At 40.3% G+C, this 21,099-nt stretch overlaps 1 protein-coding gene across 2 annotated transcripts; it reads left to right on the top strand.

Annotated features, from left to right (window-relative positions):
- The first annotated feature begins 52 nt into the window (after positions 1 to 52).
- Positions 53 to 19,548, top strand: tmbim6 (transmembrane BAX inhibitor motif containing 6). Of its 2 annotated transcripts, none has more exons than XM_022247662.2 (10): positions 53 to 180; positions 1,994 to 2,117; positions 7,732 to 7,840; positions 8,346 to 8,466; positions 9,077 to 9,125; positions 10,694 to 10,791; positions 11,024 to 11,103; positions 11,576 to 11,676; positions 13,646 to 13,727; positions 17,542 to 19,548. In XM_022247662.2, the coding sequence occupies exons 2-10, from the start codon at positions 2,056 to 2,058 to the stop codon at positions 17,557 to 17,559; spliced, it is 720 nt and encodes a 239-aa protein (XP_022103354.2). In that variant the 5' UTR covers positions 53 to 180; positions 1,994 to 2,055; the 3' UTR covers positions 17,560 to 19,548. The 2 variants fall into 2 exon arrangements, with proteins under 2 accessions (XP_022103354.2, XP_022103363.2); XM_022247671.2 differs by lacking the exon at positions 53 to 180 and adding an exon at positions 181 to 315.
- The last annotated feature ends 1,551 nt before the right edge of the window (positions 19,549 to 21,099 follow it).

Raw genomic sequence — 21,099 nt, 5'->3', positions numbered from 1 at the left:
AATACACGTGTGTAAAAACACAGCGTTGATGGCGCTGTCTGCTCGAGAGCACATGTAGATGGTGCAATTGAAGAAAGCATTTGAAAAGAAAAGGAAAGAGCCAACTCCAAATACATGACAATATTTTATTTATCTGGGATTCACCGTTGTTTGGTGTGGCCTACGTGAGGGACAGATAAGGTAAGATTTAACGATTAATGCGACATTCTTCCCGTTATTTTCGTCAACTGTTATGTTCTAGTCGCTCTTGTACACTGTTTAATTCCTTTATAACTAAAATTTAACCATTCATTTGCAGCCATATCGTTGGAAAAGGTAGGATTATAACCTGTCGTTTACAGTGAGTGTGAGGCGCATAGGCCTACGTGTACATTGATGTAAGTTGTTACGACTAACGTTACACTTTAAATTATAGCCGTCGTCATTCATGTCATTTTGGTCATAACATTCGCGGCCAGTAGCCATGCATCTTGAGGCGTTTCTAAACTTCTGGACCTCATTCCTATGTACAGATGTAGAAGGAAGAATTAGATTTAAGCTGTCAGACTCACCTAATCAGATGACAATCACAGTGACATTATTTTGTCAAACTCCAGGGTTAATTTTGTAGAAAGAGGGCATGGTTTGATTTGAGGGAAATTAGGCCTATTGGGTAAAAATGATGATAGACACAGACCGTGTGTGCACGCATCCTCTGAAAAAAAAGTGGCGATAATGCCAAAAGGTGCTTGGTAGATTCTCTCTGATTGGTAACTTAAAAGTATCATTTGAAAGCCGATCTCTGGTTGGTTGAGATGAGCCAAGTAAGACAGAGTATTGAAAATAACAGCTGGACCATATGCACATACGTCCTCAGCGATATTGTAAAACCAGCTTGTTAGAGTGTCAATGATTGGTTACTTTAAAGTTTCCTTAGAAAGTGGATCTCTGATTGCTTAGAAACATGGGAAAGACTGATCAGGGAGTAAGAATATTAAAGAGAACAGCCACACATTGCCATGTACAAACAGGGGGTCCCGAAGTTTATAATTCCACATCTTGAACACGTTCCATTTAGAGGTGTGATCTGATAGGCCTAGTACCGGGTCAGTTGCACGGTTACCTACTTCATGTAGAAAGTTACTAAGGTAACTCCTGGTGACAGATGGTGGCAAGGTTTACATTCACGTGTACTTACATATGGGAGGAAAAAAGAAATCACCAGTTCAAATCAGAAACTCTCCTGTCGTTGAGCTCAAGTTGAACTGTTGAAGTTACCATTTCTTCTTGTTATGGAGTTCAAATTGTATGCAAATGTAGCAGAGTATTGTCGACATCACAAGGCACTGGCCGAGTAGACCATTCATAATTGAGCCAGAGGAGTGTGCACGCATAAGCTGAAGACTTCCCTGAGTGATGTACCTGTAACGTCTGGTAGCTGTGACTAAATCGAGATGCTGGACATTGTGCCATTCAGGGAAGTCGGCATTGGTGTGCTCACACCATATGCACATGGCACAGCTATGAATGGTTGGCTCAGCTGATGCATCATGACAATGGTCATAGTTCCCCTGGATATTAACATGCAGTTTAAATCAGTTGTGTTATTTAGTGTCAACATGCACAAAGCGTTAACACGTATAGGATCCTGTCTGCATGCATTTGCAAATGGTTGCTGAGCTAAGATAAGCTAAGCTGTGAAATAGAATTAAGCAAAATTTGTTTCTTCTGCTGTGAAAAGCCCAGGGTTTATACCTGTGAACTAGTTTGGTATCTAACGGCAGATGTGCACCAAAAAATGAAGTGCATCCAAGATCATTCTGGAAAGTGTGGCTATATGCCAGCTCACACGTGTTGTTCTTGAATGACCCTGCTGTTTTGAAATAGCAAATTGGCTCATTTTTAAAGCTGCATGTGAATATTCCTCCTGGGTTATGAAGCCCAAAACTGAGAAGGCACTTTTAATGTTGCCCAAATTTACTGTTAACTCCCTCCCTTTGTATTTTGTTTCTAGGAGAATCATTGTAGAGGATCGTCGGTTGTTCTGATTGCACAGGAAACAAGCTCAGTGTCAACATGGATGCTCTTTTCGGGCAGCGCAAGATTAAGTTGTCGGCTCTGACTGACTTCTCACAGTTGTAAGTCTAATTGCATCAGATGTAAATGTGTTCGAACCAAAGATATTTTTAGTTTTGTTTTGACTCATTCAAGCCTGATGAAAACTGACGTAAATATGGTAAGCTGTTCAGTGGAGGTGCCTTTTAACATTTTTTCACATAGCGCCATCCAGTGACCCCAGTGCCGTTTAAGTGGAAACAGCTTTCAAGGTCCCCAAGGTGGTATTCACCTTATCTTGCCCTTGACTGATAAAAAGTGGTGGGGTCAGTTTCACTGGCCTTACAATTTACATGAGGTCAGTGCATTAAGAAGCAAACCAGTGCCATGAGGGTACGTTTTTGAAAGGGACACTGTGAAATCTTCAGTCTCTCTGCCATTGCAGCTTAAAACCTCTCGATTTCCCCACATGTACCTTAATGTTTCATCATTATGCTGTGATATGGCAGGTCTGCCAACTAGTACGATGTTGGCGTATTTTGTACCAAAAATTGATGAAAATATGACTGTACGTTTAATCACCATAAAATACGGATTTTGATTTTGACACGGACAGAAAAAAAGAGGGCGCTGTGTGAAATCCAAGCTAAAATAGCTAAAGCGGCTGCAAGCAAGACTAAGTCACATGTCATGCAGTTCGATATCGCGAACTCGTAAAGTAGAGCATTTGTGATTGGTGTACGTGATGTACACATGCCCCTGGTAACGCACATATCAACCAATCGAAATGTCGCATACCAAACCAATCAGCAAAAAAGATCATAAAACTGCATGAATGAAGATGGCTTCAACATCTAAAAAATACACTCAAAAACAGAAACAATCTTTCAAAAGGGAATATACAGAGAAATTTGAATTCATATTACCTTCCCAGAGAGAAGAACATTACGCTCGCTGCACTTTGTGTAGTTATGACTTCAATATCGCGCATACATTGGCACAGTGGGAAATATGATGTATCTCACTACATCGAAAGCAGTAAACACGGGTCATGCTATTTAGCGTCAACGGGCATCAACAAAGCATCAACTGAACACTCAAACATTTTTATACAAATATTTTATATTTACGATATTAGTAAGGCTCCTACATATCATATTCAATGTATCATATTATCAAAAATGATATTTGAAGGTGGAAATTTGAGCAACACTCGGGCATGCTCATGCAGCCTGACCAACCGCCATCTTGTTTTGGCGTGGACAGTAGAGTAAAGAAAGATGGCGGCCTCCATACATTGCAAAAAAGTTTTGTTTTTCTGCGTGAATCTGGAAGCGAATTCGGTGTTTCTTTACACAGTGGCAGGTCTTAAAGTCTCTAAATTTAGATAAAACTACTTTTAAATACTCAGAGGGTATTTTCAAGTTGTTGACACTTTGTTAACACTAGTTCAAGTACTAGTTGTATGTGCTGACGCTAAATAGCATGACCGGTAAACACCGTAACATCGCTGAAACGAAGACTGCAACCAAAAGCACTGCAGTCCTGTCAGACTCTCTCACAAACAAAATATACACCCAAGCCACAGCCAGGCCATGGCAGCAATGCGCACACCAAAATGAATTGTTGCATAAATGCAAGAAAGCAACTGCTGTGAGCAATACCAGGAAATTATAGGGTCCGTTTAAGCCTGCACGAGTAAGTATGAAAGTTGAAATAGTATGTAGTCAGGCAAAGGTACTTATAAGCTTGTCTTTCCTGTTCGTTTGGGAAAATACAGATTTTTATTGAAAAATAAACATTTTGGAACCTCCGAATACACTTTTGTGATTCTAAAGGTTGGCAGATCTGCATATATGTATTCTTCAAAAGATGAACCAAAACATGCTCACTCATGCCAGTTTTCAAAACTGCTGAAAGAAATACCTCGGTCATTTTACCACTTGACACCGGATGACAAAACACAAACAATTTTTCCTTAACTGTTCCAAGGAGGACGTGGACACTCGTTTAAGAATCCTTTTTTTCATTTCCGCGGTTAGTGTACATGTATCAACACTTCATGCTTGGTTGGGTCAAAGCATGGAAGATGATCCTACACACAAACTCTGTTACTAAGTAGCCCCACCCCCAGCCAACATTAAAACAGAAGTACTGTTTTTGAGTAATTAGAATTGAATGGGAGTGCCCACACCATACACAAAAGAGCTAAGAGGATTAAAGACCTCCTTTGTTTTGGTAAGCCAATTTGCTTGGGAGTGTTCAAAACTACACTAAGCCAATTTGCGAGGGAGTGTTCAAAACCACACAAGAGAGATAAGGTTACAACTAGCAACTCCTTTGAATCAAAACATCATACATTATAGACCTTTCATATGTGAACCGGTTGACGTGTAAACATGCACCACAATTTTTACCAGGGCAGTTGAAAAACAGGGAAAAAATGAAAATACTGATGCCTAAACTCAAGAGCTGTGCCTCCCTGCATATTTTAAGGGCGTCAAATAAGTTCCAACATTGAAGAATATGCGCAGAAAAAACCCTGCCCCTGCAGCTTTTTCAGGTAAGAAAATCCGATGTAAACGGGCTATAGTACTAGCTTGCGCCTTCACATTCATAAAAATGATCAAGCAAGGATAATCAAGAAGACTGTCCTTTTTGTGGATGTTACTGGTAGTTCGGCTTCCAGTGAAAATTAAAGGGAATGGGACTTATTTGAAATTTGCAGTCAAACTATTTGTTCCAGATGACTTCAAACCAGAACTTCTCTCAATAACAAAGAGAGCATCTACATTAGTTTCCCACAGATGTAATTTAAACCCCTCAAAAAGACCTTTAGAAAAATGAGCCATGCAGAAAAGGTACAAAATTGACGGCAACTAATTATTGATCAGCTCTTCATTCCATAGTCGTTTATTAAAGTACTCCTACTATACCAGCAAATTTTCCAGCCGCCAAAAATCATCTGTAAGTTTAGCTGCATCAGGAATACACAATATATGCAAGGTGCTGGTTTCGAACACCATAATTAACAGAATTTTGTTGATGTTCAAGAATTTTGATGGGAAATGCACAACGTTTGACATGATCGAGAGTGCTGTCTTTTGTGACGTCAGCACTCTCCACGGTGATGTTCAGTATGCTGTTGTAAAATATATCCCAGCTCAACATTACAAAAAAATTTAAGCCTCAAGGCATTTGATTTCCATCAAGAACCACAGTTTATGACTCGAGCATCATTGTTTTTTATTTTTTTTTATTGTTGACATTTTTTAAGGAATCAAATGTTGTTTGCAATGTCCAACTGCAGGACCAGATCGTCACATACTGTATCTGACCATCCAGTCAATCGACCGTCATGGTGATTTTCAGATTTTATCTCACAAATTGACGATTAGGTTTGACGGCAGGAGTCAAAGTATTGCTCATTGAACCAAAAATACAAATTAGGAAATGATTTCAAAGACCAATTTTGGATCTGTTATCAAAAAAGGTTTGAATAAAATGTTGAAAATAAGCACAAACTAACTGCTTAACTGAAAATGTGTTCTTGAAAACGGTAATATTTCATACTGGTTGGTTCGTTAGATACATGTATGCGACGTTGGTGAAATATTCACTTTGATTTTGTGATTTACATGAGTAAAATGGCATTATTTGTCACTTCTTAAAATTTGTTCAAAATGTATGACAGGATTTATTTACTTCCCTTTAATTATTAGGTGGCTAGGAGTTATAGGGTCTTCACATCGGTCAAAAAAGGCTGACTTTCGAATCCTTAATTAATCAATTCTGATAAAGATGAAGGATGGACACGGTAATCAATGTTCCGGATATCAATCATGGCAATCCTCATTTCATCAGACATCCATTCTGTTTACTGCAGGAAATAAGAACCCTCAAAATTCATGATTCTTTACAAAAGGCCCATATTGTGTGAAACCTGCCATACATTTATGTTCTTGAGACTGGGCGTCAGTTGAAAAATGTGCAATCAATTACAATTGTGTAGACTGCATTGAGGGGTGCATTCATAGTGAGAGTAGTTTTCAGGGAAGTACAATGTAGCTCATCTTGGTTTGGGGTTGGGAGCAAAATGGCATTTTGTCTAAACAACAATTTCCAACTGTTTTTACATGTAAGAGAATGAAGAAATTGCAAGAAAAACATGAAAAATCAAAAATTAAATAAACACTGTAAGTACATGAGAATTTCTGCATTTGAAATTTGGACTTTGCAATGATCAGGTTCAGCTCTGTGTTGCCAAGGTAACAGACTAACACTTTTGTAACCTCCCTGTTTTATATAATGTGGAATCAATTTTGGTTGTTTCCCCAAATGCTACATGTACTTTCGGCACAGTGCCCAACTTGATAATTTTCTGTAACAAAATTTGAAACCCAGGATGACATTTGCTCAGAATGTGACTAGAGTCATACTTCTAGAACATTAACCCTAACCCCCTAGGTTCCTGCACTAGAAAGCATACTGAACCTCACAAAATCCAACAGGTTCATGTACTTGTCTATGTACTTGTACATGCAGGTTACTGTACCAAACCTGATAAACTCCAACAGAATGAGCCCGTTGGAGTTTGAGTGATATGGTATGGATGGGTCTATGCAGTATAGGATGACTTGCACTGAACAGTACCAAACCTGACAAAATCAAGCATAGTCCAACAATTGGTACAGCAAGCCAGACACTGCACACAGTGACCCATGTGTGTCCCAACTCACACAGAATCCAACACCATCTCCCTGGGCCTTTCATCCCAAGTCTCACAAAATTCAACAAGTTCCTCAGGTACGGTACCAAACCTGCCAAAACCTCACAAAACCTGCTGTTGGAGTATGGCAGGTTTGGGGTAGTTAGGGTTAATAGCTTAATTGTTGCGTGGAATTTTCACCCTTTTGATCATTATTACAGCCAAAAAAATACATAAAGAGTTACATGTCACTCATTTATGGACATGAGTGGCATATCATTGCTGTGCAGCTCATTAAATAATCCAATAAAAATACATTTGTAGTCTAGGAAAAACCTGCATGTTTTTTATTCAGTTAAAATGCTCTTGCTACATGTATTTCATGAGTCAAAAACCACTTTATAAAAGAAGGCTCAAGGCAAAGTACATGTAAGCGACTCAAAATGTCATGAGCAAGAAATTTTCCATCATTCCCCATCAACCAATTGGTGAGTTGTTTGACATGTATTCTACCATTTGATAGAACATTGTGTGGTTGAACACAGCTCCTCACAAGGACAAAATGGCCAGCAGTACCAATAAATGCAAAGCGTTGTTCCATTTTGTGTTTAGGTGAAGAAATTATTCTTCTGTAGTCATGAATATTCATTACTTGTGTAACAATTCCTTAGCATTGTACTTTTTCCTTAGCAGGAATCTGCAGTTCCTCTTGTATTATTTGGTGTTGTCTTCAAGTACATTGTACGTTGCAATCACTTCTACCCTTCTCAGCAAATGGAAGATTTTCTCATCCATTTAAAGGGCATTTGAAACAGATTGGTGTGTGTACATATACCTCCAGCATGCAGTACAGCTTACCGGTTGACAGGTCTACCGTATTTGGCAACGCCATGGTTACAGAGATGTACATGTAAACATGTAGACCATCATCTACAGTGCATACCATCTTCCAGCTTCAATTCTGTTTCTGTTCTTGTAACCTTCCCCAGGAACAAGTCTACACGCACACATCTGAAGAATGTCTACAGCTGCTTGGCCATTTCCATGTTGGCCGCAGCAGCTGGTGCCTACATACATCTCTTCACTGGAATCTTACAGGTACGTGTATTGAGCAGATGCAGGTTATGACTGAAGTTGGACTCTGCAACTTCGCCGATTGTCCGAGGTACATGTAGTTTACATCAGTCAGACTTTGAGACATCATGGATAGATGAAATATTTCCACAATCGGCATTACAGGTTTGGTCCAGTCTGCCTCTCTTCTAAATCTCTCTTAGTCATTGTTGAAGTTTGGCCTTTACCTTGAGTGGTCGATTAGACTCCTTGAGTTTATAGCCTGGACTCCTTGAGTTTAAAGCCTGGACTTGTCAAGTTTAAAGCTTGCGCATGGAATTGGACATGTATTCAGGAAGCGTTATGGTCTGTCACAACAGTGACAGAAAGCTGAGTGGTGATGTGGTTAGGTGAACTGGTCAAATTGGAAAGGTTTGCAGCAGGCTCAAAACAAATTGACAACAGCAGGGTAGATCACCTTCATGAAATGATCATGTAGCCTATGCAAAGCCATTCATTCTCACACAGATTTGTCCTTGATTTTCAACAGGCTGGTTTCTTGACATCCATTGCCGGCCTGGGACTGCTGATCTGGTTGGGCGTGACCAAAGATGACGGCACCAATCAGGCCAAACGTCTAGGGCTCCTCTCTGGATTCGCCTTCTTCACAGGTAGACCTGTCTGTTTTTTACTTTTGATCAGTGTTGTTTTGGAGTCTGTCCCAAGTCCCTCAAGGTCCGTTACTGTCCTCTAGTCTTAAGCCAAGTCGTTGTTCACCCTGTTACTCATATCTGGACACTTGTGATGAACTTGAGGAGAGACTTGCTATAGGACTGTGATGAGTTTTGTGGTACAGTTTGATAATTTCACTTCAAATTTGCACACACTTAGAATCACTAAAATCACCTGAGAAAAGCAATAACAAAACACAGAACTGGCAGCTTATTAGATCGCGTAGGACAAACAGCTGGGCCCAAAAACAAAACCAGCTGAAATTAGACCAGTTTACGTTCTGTCAGAGGGATCAATCTTAAAGGACGAAAGCGAATATTAAGATTACATTTCTTGGGATTTACAGTTCTCAGTGAGCTGAAATATCAGTGAGTTGAGTTTTCAACGTGATATACTTGATATTTGAAGTTCTCTTTGGAATGCAGTGCACACAAACTAATGAAGCACATACGAACAAATACTTCTTGTGTATTTCATACCTGTATGATCTAATATGGTTTATATTGCATTGAGTATTATTGATTATAGCATGTTAACTGTTCATTTCAGGTCTTAGCCTGGGACCTCTGCTGAACATTGTAGCGAGGATTGACATCCAGTGAGTAAAAGCTTGGACGTTCGTTATTAATAGGCACCGGTAAACTACATCAAATTTTGACAAAAGAAGATGGTTCTTTGAAACAGTGATTATTTGCTGGAAGATTGGACCGGTTGGCCTGTCTGCTTAACCCTAACTCCCCAGAGGTATTTACTAGGAACCATACCCATTCACACAAATTCCAACACCATATGGTAAACTGTGCACAAAAACTGTTTATTTTGGGGAAGCCTGAACCCATGTTAAAGCACAAGCAGTTTAGGGGTACAGTACCAAGTGCCACAAATTCACACACTTTACTGGTGTTCACTTCTGTGTGATTAATAGGGAAGGTTAATAGGGTTAGGGTTAATGTGTCTATTTTCGAAGACTTCTTGGCTATTTTCTGGGATTGATTTAAGCTGAGCAACTGAAGTCCCTGTGTCCTCAAGCAGGGCAATTTACAGCATACGGAACCTGATGAAATGGGCTTTGGTAAACTCAGTGCTTCTGTTGCCATCTGTACATAGTGGCTGTGGCAGATGTAGGTCGTTGGTCACCGGGTCCGATTTGTAAGGGGCTGGGTCATTTCCTTGAGGGGCCTTTAACCCCTTCACGACGGGATTATTTTGACCGCGACTGCTGGGCTGTGGCATGCCCTGAATGGAGGGCTTTTGTCCAGCAGCAGGCCCCATAGAACCAGCAGCTGCGCGGTGAATAGACTGTATGTGTGGTATGCACTAATGCTCACACAAAGGTGCTGTAGTAGCAGTCTTCCGCAGCGAAGGGGTTAATTAATTTCATCTTAATGTTGGGACTGCTCATATTTTGACGTTCTTCAAATGCCAATTTGGTGAGCATACCGTCCCCATTCCTCCCCACATGCGTAATGATATCCTTGGTTCTGCAGTCAAATCATCGTTTCCAAGTTGTATTTGCCTCGCTTCGCATTGTTGGTTACTTGAACCAACAAGGTTGCAAGTTGGGATGCCCAGTCAATATACTTTTCGGTTCACTGCCTACATATTGTAAATGGTGAAAGATGTTGCTGACAGTGTTGTAGACCAACACAAGACACAAGACCATGCCCAAGGCCATTCGTAAGGCCCGTCACAAGCAACAGGGTGAACAGGGACAAAAAAATAATGCCTTTGCTGCGGTTCATTTGAATAGCTTGTGACTTGAATTTAGAGTGGAGATCTGATGTCTTGTGGGGTCTTGTGTTGGTCTTAAGAGGTCTTGACTACAGTACTGGATGCTGACTTGGACTCAGTCTCGACCAGTTGGACTTGACAGTGATTGGGGCTCAACCAAGAAATGCTCAATGTGGCAGACTTGAATATTTACAAATGCAAAATCTACATAGGAAATATTTTGGTATGTTTTAGAGGCATGATAAACCTCAAGCAAAGACTCAAACCCAGGTTAGATGGCTTAAAGTGCCAAGCCTGTCTGTTAGAATACCAGTTTGATTAAGTTCAGGTGGTATTTAAAGGGTATTGATTGGAGTTGGGCCATACGCTCATGACAAGCTCAAATGGGTCATGTTCAGTTTCCGTCTAAATTGAAAATGATGGTTCGTTTCTCAGGATCATCCCAACTGCCTTCTTGGCCACTTGTGTCATCTTTGGATGTTTCTCAGTGGCTGCTCTGTGGTCTGAGCGACGCAGCTTCTTTTTCCTGGGAGGTAGGTTAATTGATTTTGCTCTGAGAGTGCCATGTGACCTGATGTACGTCTGGTACAACCAAAGACTTACGGTACCACACACGATCCTGATATAGTAGGCAATCCTTCAAAGCTTTATAAATGGCAAAAGTATGAGAAACTAGTACAGTACTTGTAATTTTAAGCTTTACAGAGATCAAGTGTCTTCTTAGAGTTGAAGTTTGACTGTCTGGCAAATTTTCTTGTCTGTCAGGCATGCTGTTCTCTGGCCTGTCCATCCTGATGTTGATGTCACTCCTCAACATCTTCATTGGATCTGCTCTCATCTTCAGAGTAAGTTCATGTTGCAAGAAGCTGGTTAATGGTTTTGTCATGTTCTCTGCATTTCTGCAAATTTGTGCATAATGCCCCATGCTGGTGTTGAGTACAAAAACGTACAGTAACCGTCCCTGATTCACAAGGTTAATCGGCTGTGTACTTGAATGCAAAGTTTCTTCCTTTGAATGCATTGGCACTGGACCCGTAGACATCCATTCCACTCAACTTGGCCTCATGGAATAGACCTCTTAAGCTGTCACCTTATGACACTATTCTTGCTAACATTGCTCTCATAAACCTGCATTAGTTGTATTTTACATATATGTCAGTGAAGGGCAGCACTCAGTCTTAACAAATAAGACTAGCAGTCCTATGATGAGACTTTGTATCCTCCCTTCTTGGTAAAGTTCACATTGTTGTTTAGTTACTGTCTGTGCCTGTGTGGTCCACAGAAATAGTGTCAATTGATTGTATTGTTTCACGACAGGTTGAGATGTACCTGTGCCTGGCTGTCTTCATGGGCTTTGTGCTGTTTGACACCCAGCTCATCGTGGAGAAATGCAACAATGGCGACAAAGACTACATCTGGTACGTCCAACCAGGCTTTCAGTTAGGATTTCCAAAACAGCCGGTCCTTCCGGTGGTGCAGCTCAACAGTACCCGTCCTTCAGGATCCGCAAGTACTATATGCCGTCCCCATACATGCATTGCGATGGAAATAGTAGTCTGGTTCCCAGACCAGCAAACAGTGACACTTTGGGCTGTTTGATATGTACAGGGTATGATGGTGTGATGTGCATATAAGCTTTTTATAGCTTCCCATCTGCGTTAAATATACACACACCTGTTTTTGGCAGTCACATATCCATTTAATCAAACATTTGCTCTGTCTTCGGTTATGTGTGTGCTCCTTTACACAATTAATAATCAATACATCAGAGGCGATGAAGGTGTTGCCTGCATAGTGGTCTGTGTTTATAGGTGCTACAGGTACCCTGTTGACTTCAAATATGGGTCTTGCAAAGGGCTCAGTCAATTCCACCTTCAATTCGATGTAATATCTGAATATTCGGTCGTAACGACTTGCAGATTCATGTGAACAAACCGTATACAAAATCAGTAGCAATAACGCACACAATGTACATTATAATCACTTTTATAGCTTCTCATGTGTAGGGCTGTCTCCAGGCAGTTTTAGCAAGATTTGAGAGATGAACAAGACTTCTTGCCCTGTTGAAAATTTCCATTCCTTTGAAATTTTTTGATGAATAATTTACTTTTTGAATCGTAAGATTTCTGTCGCTTTTTCACTTGAATCTGCCAGAAACAAGCCTCCATAGTGTAATTTTTCTCTTTCAAAACAAAAGTAAATTCTCCCTTTCTTTTCATGAATTTTGCATTTGAATATTCAAATTCAGAAAATATTATTCAAATATTTGATAATCGATCAAATATTGGGATATTCGGCACAGCTCTCGACCTGCCAAAGAAGCCTAGTTTCAAAATTCAAATGAAATGGAAAAACAACACGAAAAATGGACTCAAAATGAGCCAATTCTGCCTTACCTAGAATGCGTATCAAGCACCTTTCGACATGCACCTTTAGCAAAATTTCCCCAGAAAAACTGTTTGTGATTCCCGTAAGGACATTTAGGAACTTTTTCTCCTCATCAGCTGTCAGATACTCAGGTACCAGGTTCCTATGTCCAGTATTATTTTGGCCGAGACTTTTGACTTTTGAAAAAGATGCAATCAAAGGCCACAAATACTTACTTGTTTAGAGGCATTTGAACATAATTTGTGTGATAGTTCATACTGCCCACAGAGATATTTGCTACCATAATAGGCCATGCACAGCAGTAAAGTTCAATTCCAATGTACAGTATGCCTCCACAGACTTCCTGAACTTCGTGTGTGTGCGCTAAATAAGTGGTAGATTAGCGTGTTGAAAGCTCAGCTGCATTTGAGTCAAGCTGCACTTGACATTTTAACCCTACTGCCTTGCTTGTGAATACAGATCGTGTTTACACGTCCTTTTTCAGAAAGTGATGAGACATAACATTCCAGGTTCAATGGCAAGACTGGCATCAACATAGACTTTATTTATGGGCCGGTCATATTGAAGTTGAAAGCGAGGTTAAATCTTCATTTTTGAAAGTTGAAAGTAGAAATGAAAACAATAAAATGAAATTTCACGACAAATTCCTACCTGTCTGCTCTGTTGAATAATGTCAAATTTGTGGATAGACATACAAAAAGTACTTCAGTGTTGATTGATTTAGGAAAATATTGCAAGGGAGGCTTGGAACGCATGGCAACCGTAAAACAGTCTGGTGCCATCCTAATAGTTTGTAATTCATGAAACAGATTCAAGGAATAAGATCAAAAATGGCTTCCACGTGAATGAGGTCTTCTCTGAAATTGAAGAACTTTTAGAATTTGTATTTTAAATTGCACATTTAAAAGCTGAGGACATAACCAGCAGAGGGCTGCTTGTCAACAAGATTGATAATTATTTTCTTTCCTCACGTTTTTTTTTTTTTTGACATGGTTGCAGGCACAGTGTGGATCTCTTTCTGGACTTCATCAACATTTTCCGCCAGCTGATGATCATCATGGCCATGAACAGCAACAGCAAGGTCAGGAACTTGATTATTGAACAACAAGCCTGAAATCTGTATTTGGAAATTATCAAACAAAAATAATCCCCACCTGTTCACTTTTGTTTGCTGTCGCTGATGGTATGATGTGCATATAAGCTTTTTGTAGCTTCCCATCTGCGTTAAATATACACACACCTGTTTTTGACAGTCACATATCCATTTAATCAAACATTTGCTCTGTCTGCGGTTATGTGTGTGCACCTTTACACAGGTGTTGGACATATACCATCGGTGCTGTGCTTAGAATGTCAAATTGTTTGGTTCCGATGTGGCCAAGTTTGTGGTGGCACCTTGGAACATCTCTTTCAGTAGTGAGTGGGGTTTGGAAAAAAACTGGTGTATTCATTGTTTGGGGTCATAAGCATACTTAAGGAAATGTTGAGTACACAGGTTCTTTGCACAACCACTCCTTAAAGAATTTACATGGTGCTATGGCAAACTTGATCACATTGCAACATTAACTATGCAAACCTTTATATGGCTATTGGTTTTACTTAAATAAGATTTTCAAGTCTGTAAAAATAAAGGATCTAGAAATGCATTTTTTTACTATTAACCCCTAAATGTACCCGCTTTCTGCAGTTTGTGTTGCTGTTTTGAAAAGCAATTTTTGTATCATGTTGGATCTTATGCTTACATGTACATGTATATGTCACCCCAGGGGGAAAACCTTAACTTTGCATTGATTTGTGCTCAAAATACTGCTAGAGTTTTTGTTATATTTTGTTGTCATAAATTCCCTCTTAATCAGGAGGATGGCTGGGGATTTATGATCCAGTCTTAAGCAGAGATTTAAGACTGGCCAAGTACATAATTTTTCCCATGTATAAATATCTTTTGAGTCTGAAAGTCAAAACTAGTTTAAAAAAATAATCGTCTTATATAGAATTGCGATTGCTCAACGCATGCAGTGTGACAATGTGATGAGCCGATGCAGTGTGAATTTTGGACCCTCATAAGGTGGACTTGATAGTCTTGTGCGAAAATATGTGAAGATTGTGAATATTCAACCAATTCAACGAGGAAAGGACCAGATTTTACAGCAGTCTAAATTTCCTGTGACCAGGAAATGTGTTTGACACCAGCCAATTGCTGCTTCATCGACCATTTAAGACTGACCTTGTGATGGGCTTTTTCACCGATTGGCCAACTGTTACTTATTAATGTTATGTAAATACATGTGCATGGCTATGGGCCAGTGAGCAACCCTTTCTAGGATATGTTTTCACTTAGCCAAGTTTGGGTTCACAATTTAAACAGAAAAGCCTTTAAGCTAAACAGTGTCTCCTTTGATTCAAAATCGCAGCAACCCAAAGCAGTGTAAGCAGTTTTATCTGCATTCAAACCACTAGTCCCCACACAGCTCCGATGAAGGCCCAGTGGCTTTCATGCAGTCCCTTTATCCCTTGTCCCTTTATCCAGCCTGCAGCTTTCTTGACCTTTCCTTTTGTCCTTTTGCATTCATCCATGCTTGGTTGATTCCCCATTTGTTTGTTTGTCCTGTCTACTTGTTATTTTGCCTTTGAGAAAGATTCTGCTAGGATTGAAACGTCAGGCCCTCCATATTTTGAGATTTGTATTTTAGGTCATTGTAGTCAGCAAGCAGTTTGCAGCAATTTTGTGTTGCATATCTTTGGAATTCGCATCCCTCTGTTGCTGTATCCCTTCGTGGTGATCCTCCTTGCTGTCCTGTAAGTTTGTCCTTTTTTCGTGATAATCCCTCTGTTTCCTGGTTTTATCACAGCGTTGTCATCTTGTCTGTTTTTGTACTAATGTTATCCTCCCCTCTCTACAGGTTATTGGCGCGTCTTCTGTGTTTCATGTACTAATGACATTATTCTCTCCCTACAGGTAATTGCACAGTTGTCATCTTCTCTGGTTCATGTACTAATTATGTTTTTCTTTCCCTCTCTACAGGTATAAATAACCCCATATGTTTCTTTCAACAGTTCCATAAAATGAGAGAGAACGCCCTCCGCTACACCCACCACCAGGATAATTATAGGTTCTTTGCCTTGTCACGTCTTATTCCCACAGGTTTACAACTCTCATCCACCCCATGCTTAGGTACCTTCTCTCACCTGCAGAAAAGATGGAATCAAGTTCTCCATGGTGCCTCTATCCAATTAATCAATATTCTTTCTCTGCAGGGTCAAATCACATTTCAGAACCTACACCAGGACATAGCCCATCTTGATTCTGCACTTAAATCTAACTGTCCCGATGCTGTGTATAGAAACCTGTGCGTTGAGGTGGAAATGGGCCTCACTAATCTTGATTGTGTTCTTCATGACAGGAGGAACAAGAAGATAGATGGCATTTTAGCCAAACAACGTATAGGCATCCAAAGCCCCAACCCTTACCATCCACCACCTCCAACACTGTAGTCAATCTTTCTTCTTCGCCTATAACTGATGCTGAACACAAACTTCTCTCCAAGGGTCTAACTTTCTGTCCCACTCCCCCCACAGTGAACCAGCCCTTTTTCGTCTTACTCCTCATGATAATCTCTCCAGGGATGAGCGTTTAGCTCTCAACTCCCTGCGCTCTCGCAACAACATCATCATCAAGCCGGCAGATAATGGTTCAGCTGTGGTAAGTATGGACTGACAGCAATACACTGATGAAGCCCATCGCCAACTTAACAATCACACTAACCATATCCCCCTCGATTCTGACTCCACAGGAACATTCTCACAACAGATTCAGCAGGTACTGGATGATACGTGTTCACATGACCAACTATCCAAGAATGTTCATAAGTTTCTGTCCCCCATTGATTGTAGAACCGCTAGGTTTTACCTACTCCCCATTGACACTTTTCTCAAACCCCTCGTTCAAGAGATCCCTTCATATATCCACGACACGCCAGACTTCCTACGTAAGCTGGAAAACATCAAGAAGGAGAACAACCTCGTGACTTCTGACCTGTATTGCAAGCCCACAGATACCCATCAGTATCTTCACTCATCCAGCTGTCACCCTAGACACTGCAAGACTGGTATTGCATAGAGCCAAGCACTCAGGCTGAGACGCATTTGTTCTAATTATTCAGATTTCTCTCATCATACACAGGAACTGATGAGGCATTTGATTGCAAGGGGACACAGCTCTCACTTGGTTCAACGCTCTATCAATAGGGCCCACTCTGTCCCTAGAAGTCTTGCACTCAAGGAGAAGACCCCCCGTGAAGGAACAACCCCAGGGTCCCCTTGGTCACCACTTTCCATCCTTGTCTTCCTCCCCTCTGCAAAATAATCAACAACCATCATCATATCCTGCACACTTCAGACCGCCTAGCCAGTGCCATCCCAGACACCCCACTTGTGGCCTACAGGTGTCCCCGCAACCTACGGGACCTTATCATTCAACCTTTATCCAGCCTGCAGCTTTCTTGACCTTTCCCTTTGTCCTCTTGCATTCATCCATGCATGGTTGATTCTCCGTTGGCTTGTTTGTCCTGTCCACTTGTCATTTTGCCTTTGTGGAAGATTCTGCTAGGATTGAAATGTCAGGCCCTCCATATTTGGCAATTTTATATCTATAAAAAAAGAATCACCTTCTACAATACACTTTACCTTCAATGGATGTCTAATGGATTTCATACAGTGGAGAAGAATATAAAGTGGCACAAAAGTGTGTTTGAGAAAAATTCACCGAGTGGACGCTTTCAACTTTAGGTCTGGAACTTGGCCATAAAATACTTGAGATTCATGTCCTTTACTCTCCCCCCAGGCCCAGTCGAGTCCTTCTTTTCAATGAATGTTTTTTTCTCTCTTTTGTGTGACAGGACAAGCGTAAGAAGTAGAGTGCCTTACTTGTTAGCTTCACAACAGATGTATGTTCCACCTGCTTCAGTTATCATCACTTAAATCTGTGGAAGTAAAAAAAAAAGTTTAGTTCAGTAATTTGTTTTAAATATTGATACTTGATTGTTCACATTTTCTGTAATCGGCCCATTATGATCAATAGTTGAATTTACATTTACACGGGTGATCATTTAAACAAGTAGTAGATATAGTACGGTGTAATGGCAAACTTAAAGGATTTTCTTTATTCAAGAGTTGTAAGAAAGTCTTTGACGGTCAGTCTCAAGTCCCAAGCTACAAGAATCTATTTGATCTGAGAGAGAGGCATAGTTTTTAAACCTTTGGCAGTGGTGGCCACCTGTTTCTTTTGAACTTACTTGAGATTTTTGATCACAACTCTGATATTTTCTCCTTTATTTGGGCACTTCATACAGTTTCTTTTGTTTTGATTATGTTAATGTTTAAATTGATATTTGGTGACGTATGTACATGTATGGCGGTGTTTTGTTTTCACACTGTACAAGTTTGAACAAGTTATTAAGTATGTATCTTAATGTGACAGCAATTAATTGGCAAACTATTTAGACTCTTGCAAGATCTTAGAAAATAGTTTCCTTTTTCCTATGGGCTAAAGTTTATCATCGTAAACAGAATTTTCTTTAATGTTTCTGCAATGCAGGTGTACACATTTAAAATAAAAACGACAAAGATTGAAGTAATTGTGGCAAACTTAGTATGAAGGTTACAGCAGTAATGTTTAATAGATATGCTGTTATTTGTGACTGACCCTCACAAAATGTGCTGAAGTCACATTTAAGTAAAAGCTTGCAAGAGAAGTTTGAACAGTGCCAATAGGAAATAACATTTTTCACCCACAAAAATGTCCATTTTCATCAGGATGGCCAACATCAACATCTTTGTCATGCAAACTGAAACAAACTTAACCCCAACAGGGCTAAAACCTCCGATTTCAGTATGATTTTACAATCACACACCCTAAAGAGTTTGCGTTAATGAAAAAAGGCCTCTAGAGTCATTTTGTGGGATCTTGTTCCATTTTTATAACTACTTGTTCTCACAATTTGGGGAAAGGATGGTATTGATTGTTTTGTTGTGTGAATCCATGGTGACACGGAAGGCTATGTATGGTGCGCACTTTGTACAAATTTGAATGTTTTAATTATCTCATTGTAGTATAAATTCAGGCTTACATTTTCAAATTCAAAGTGAAATAGTCCGAGTAATCTCGTCAGATGTTGATGTGAAGATCACCTGGGTAACTTAAATAGCTGGAGGAAAGGATTCTTCTGATTATCTTAGTTCAGGGAGGGAATTGGTCGATGAATTCATATTCACTGTGTGTCAGTACACTGCTCATGCTGTGAACTACATTCAACCTGAGCTCAAAGCGGCAAGGAAGTTGTAATTGCATTTCATTGCAATCAAGATTTGCTGATAATTGCTATTGTTATACATTGTATTTGGATTTAAATATCTGTACTCGGTGGACGAACCTTTTTTCTGTAGTATACACAGTGATCTTGTATCACTTGGGCAGTTTGTATGCTAGCATACTTTCTTGATGTGACTGTCTTATTGGCTATTTAGATATTTAGAAGCTTTTGCAACCAAATTTTTGGCGTGTGTGGATTTATATACAGCATGAAATTGTGAGCAGCGTAAAATGTTCGTTTATAAATCAGGTTCGGACGGAGGCAACATTATTTGGCAAGCAAGGGATCAGCCGAGGTCAAGTGTCCGAACAGCTTCGGCAACTCACGAGTCGGATGCATTGATGAAAAATGAAATCGCCAGGTGTTTGGACTGTAACCTGAAATCTCGGCAGTCTGCTCGAGTCGGCCGACTGACTCAGAGATGGTCGAATTCAGGGGCTTGCAGATTGCACCTTCGTTGCAGTGACATTTTGACTTTCTGCAGTGTTTCAACTAATTATTGCAAATAAAGGCAGAATTGGTAATGGCGAATGATGTGACCTGTTTTTCAGCTGAAGTTGTTTTGCGTTAATGTGTGATAAGGTAAAAAGACAGTGGAGGCGCCCGATCTGCATCAACTATATATAACCTGTCCAGCCACTTTAATTCTACATACAACCACATGTACATTCGTATTACATGTGTATGTACTGCCTTGCTATGAACCAACGGATCTATCGTGGGGGGTGTTCATGGCCACGTTATGTCTGTCTCGAGACACATGCACAAAGCATTTCGTACCTGCGATGTTTCCGTGACCTTTTGAACGACTTCGGCTGAAAGTTTACCCACAGTGCTATATCTGCTAGACTTTGAACAGACGGGCCGATATTCAACAAGTGTAGGCGAGGTTTTCGAATGTTTCTCGGTAACCATCATGTGATACCGCAACCTGCAACCGGCTGGTCTGGTAGCGGCTCCGACGAAACGGATGACGACAGCGTGAAACGCCAACCTGTACTGATATTCCATCGGGCTGCGCGCTCAATCCCTTGAACTTTGGGTGAGGCTTGTAACGAGCCATAAAAAACACTTTTTATGAGGTCGTGTAGAGGTGACATTTAATGCGGGAACCGATGAGGTTCGCCACTTTGCGTGATAATTTTGATGCGTACCTCGGAGCTCAATATCCTCGTGTGCTCACTCATAGTCTACCATAATCGGCGTTTAATCAAAACCATTGAACAAAATAATCACAACTGTGAAAACATCACGCAGGAATAGAGGAAACATGCATTGAATAAGTACATGTAATGCTTGCAAAAGTATCCCCATATTAAGTTATCTCGTCAGTATCTTCATAGCTTATAATAATGAGCCATTCTCTATTTTGTAACAACCGAGCAAATCCGTGGATGACGCGCCCGCCGTTTTCCTTAACGGTTGTACTCTTGACCGTGGAATTTTGAAATGACGATCCATTAATAGGAGTTACTTAAAAAAATTGCATTGCTTTGTAATGTGAATGTGAGCGAACGGCATAGACCTTCGTTAAAAGAACGGGGTTGAGGACATAGGTCCTACGTCCCACTAGTCCTACTGTTTGGTGCGATGGATTAAAGGGCCTATACGCCCCGTCGGTCTATCCTACGCCGCCCAGTCGGTCCTACGCTCCGTCATCGGTCCTACGCCGTCATCGGTCCTACGCCCCATTGGTCGGATGGAAAAATAGTCTTATGTCCAATTGAAATTTCGTATGAAATTCATGACTTTCATTTACTATTTTTGAAAAGTTATTTATTAATATGTTCTCTGAAAAAATTGAGCACGGTATTAATCATGTGACCGATAACGTTTGATTAACAGGTTCATAATGGCTAACGGATTCAAATGATATCCTAATATAGAGTGACATTCCATATATGTGCATCCCAACACAATGGGGGATCTGTTAGAGGGTTCTAATTATAACATATTCATATTTCTTTTTTAGAAATAATAAAGGTGATCAGCCTACAGTGACTGCTATGTGTCTTTGTTCATTATATTTCACAGACGTAGGACCAATGGGACGTAAGAGTATGAAGACGTTCCCTGCCAGACTAC

This window comes from Acanthaster planci, linkage group LG03 (assembly GCF_054643075.1).
Source record: "Acanthaster planci isolate LZ-2023a linkage group LG03, COTS_SCS, whole genome shotgun sequence".
Classification (NCBI taxonomy): domain Eukaryota; kingdom Metazoa; phylum Echinodermata; class Asteroidea; order Valvatida; family Acanthasteridae; genus Acanthaster; species Acanthaster planci.
The sequence above is the reverse complement of the archived record's forward strand: the minus strand, read 5'-3'. Positions and strand labels throughout refer to the sequence as shown.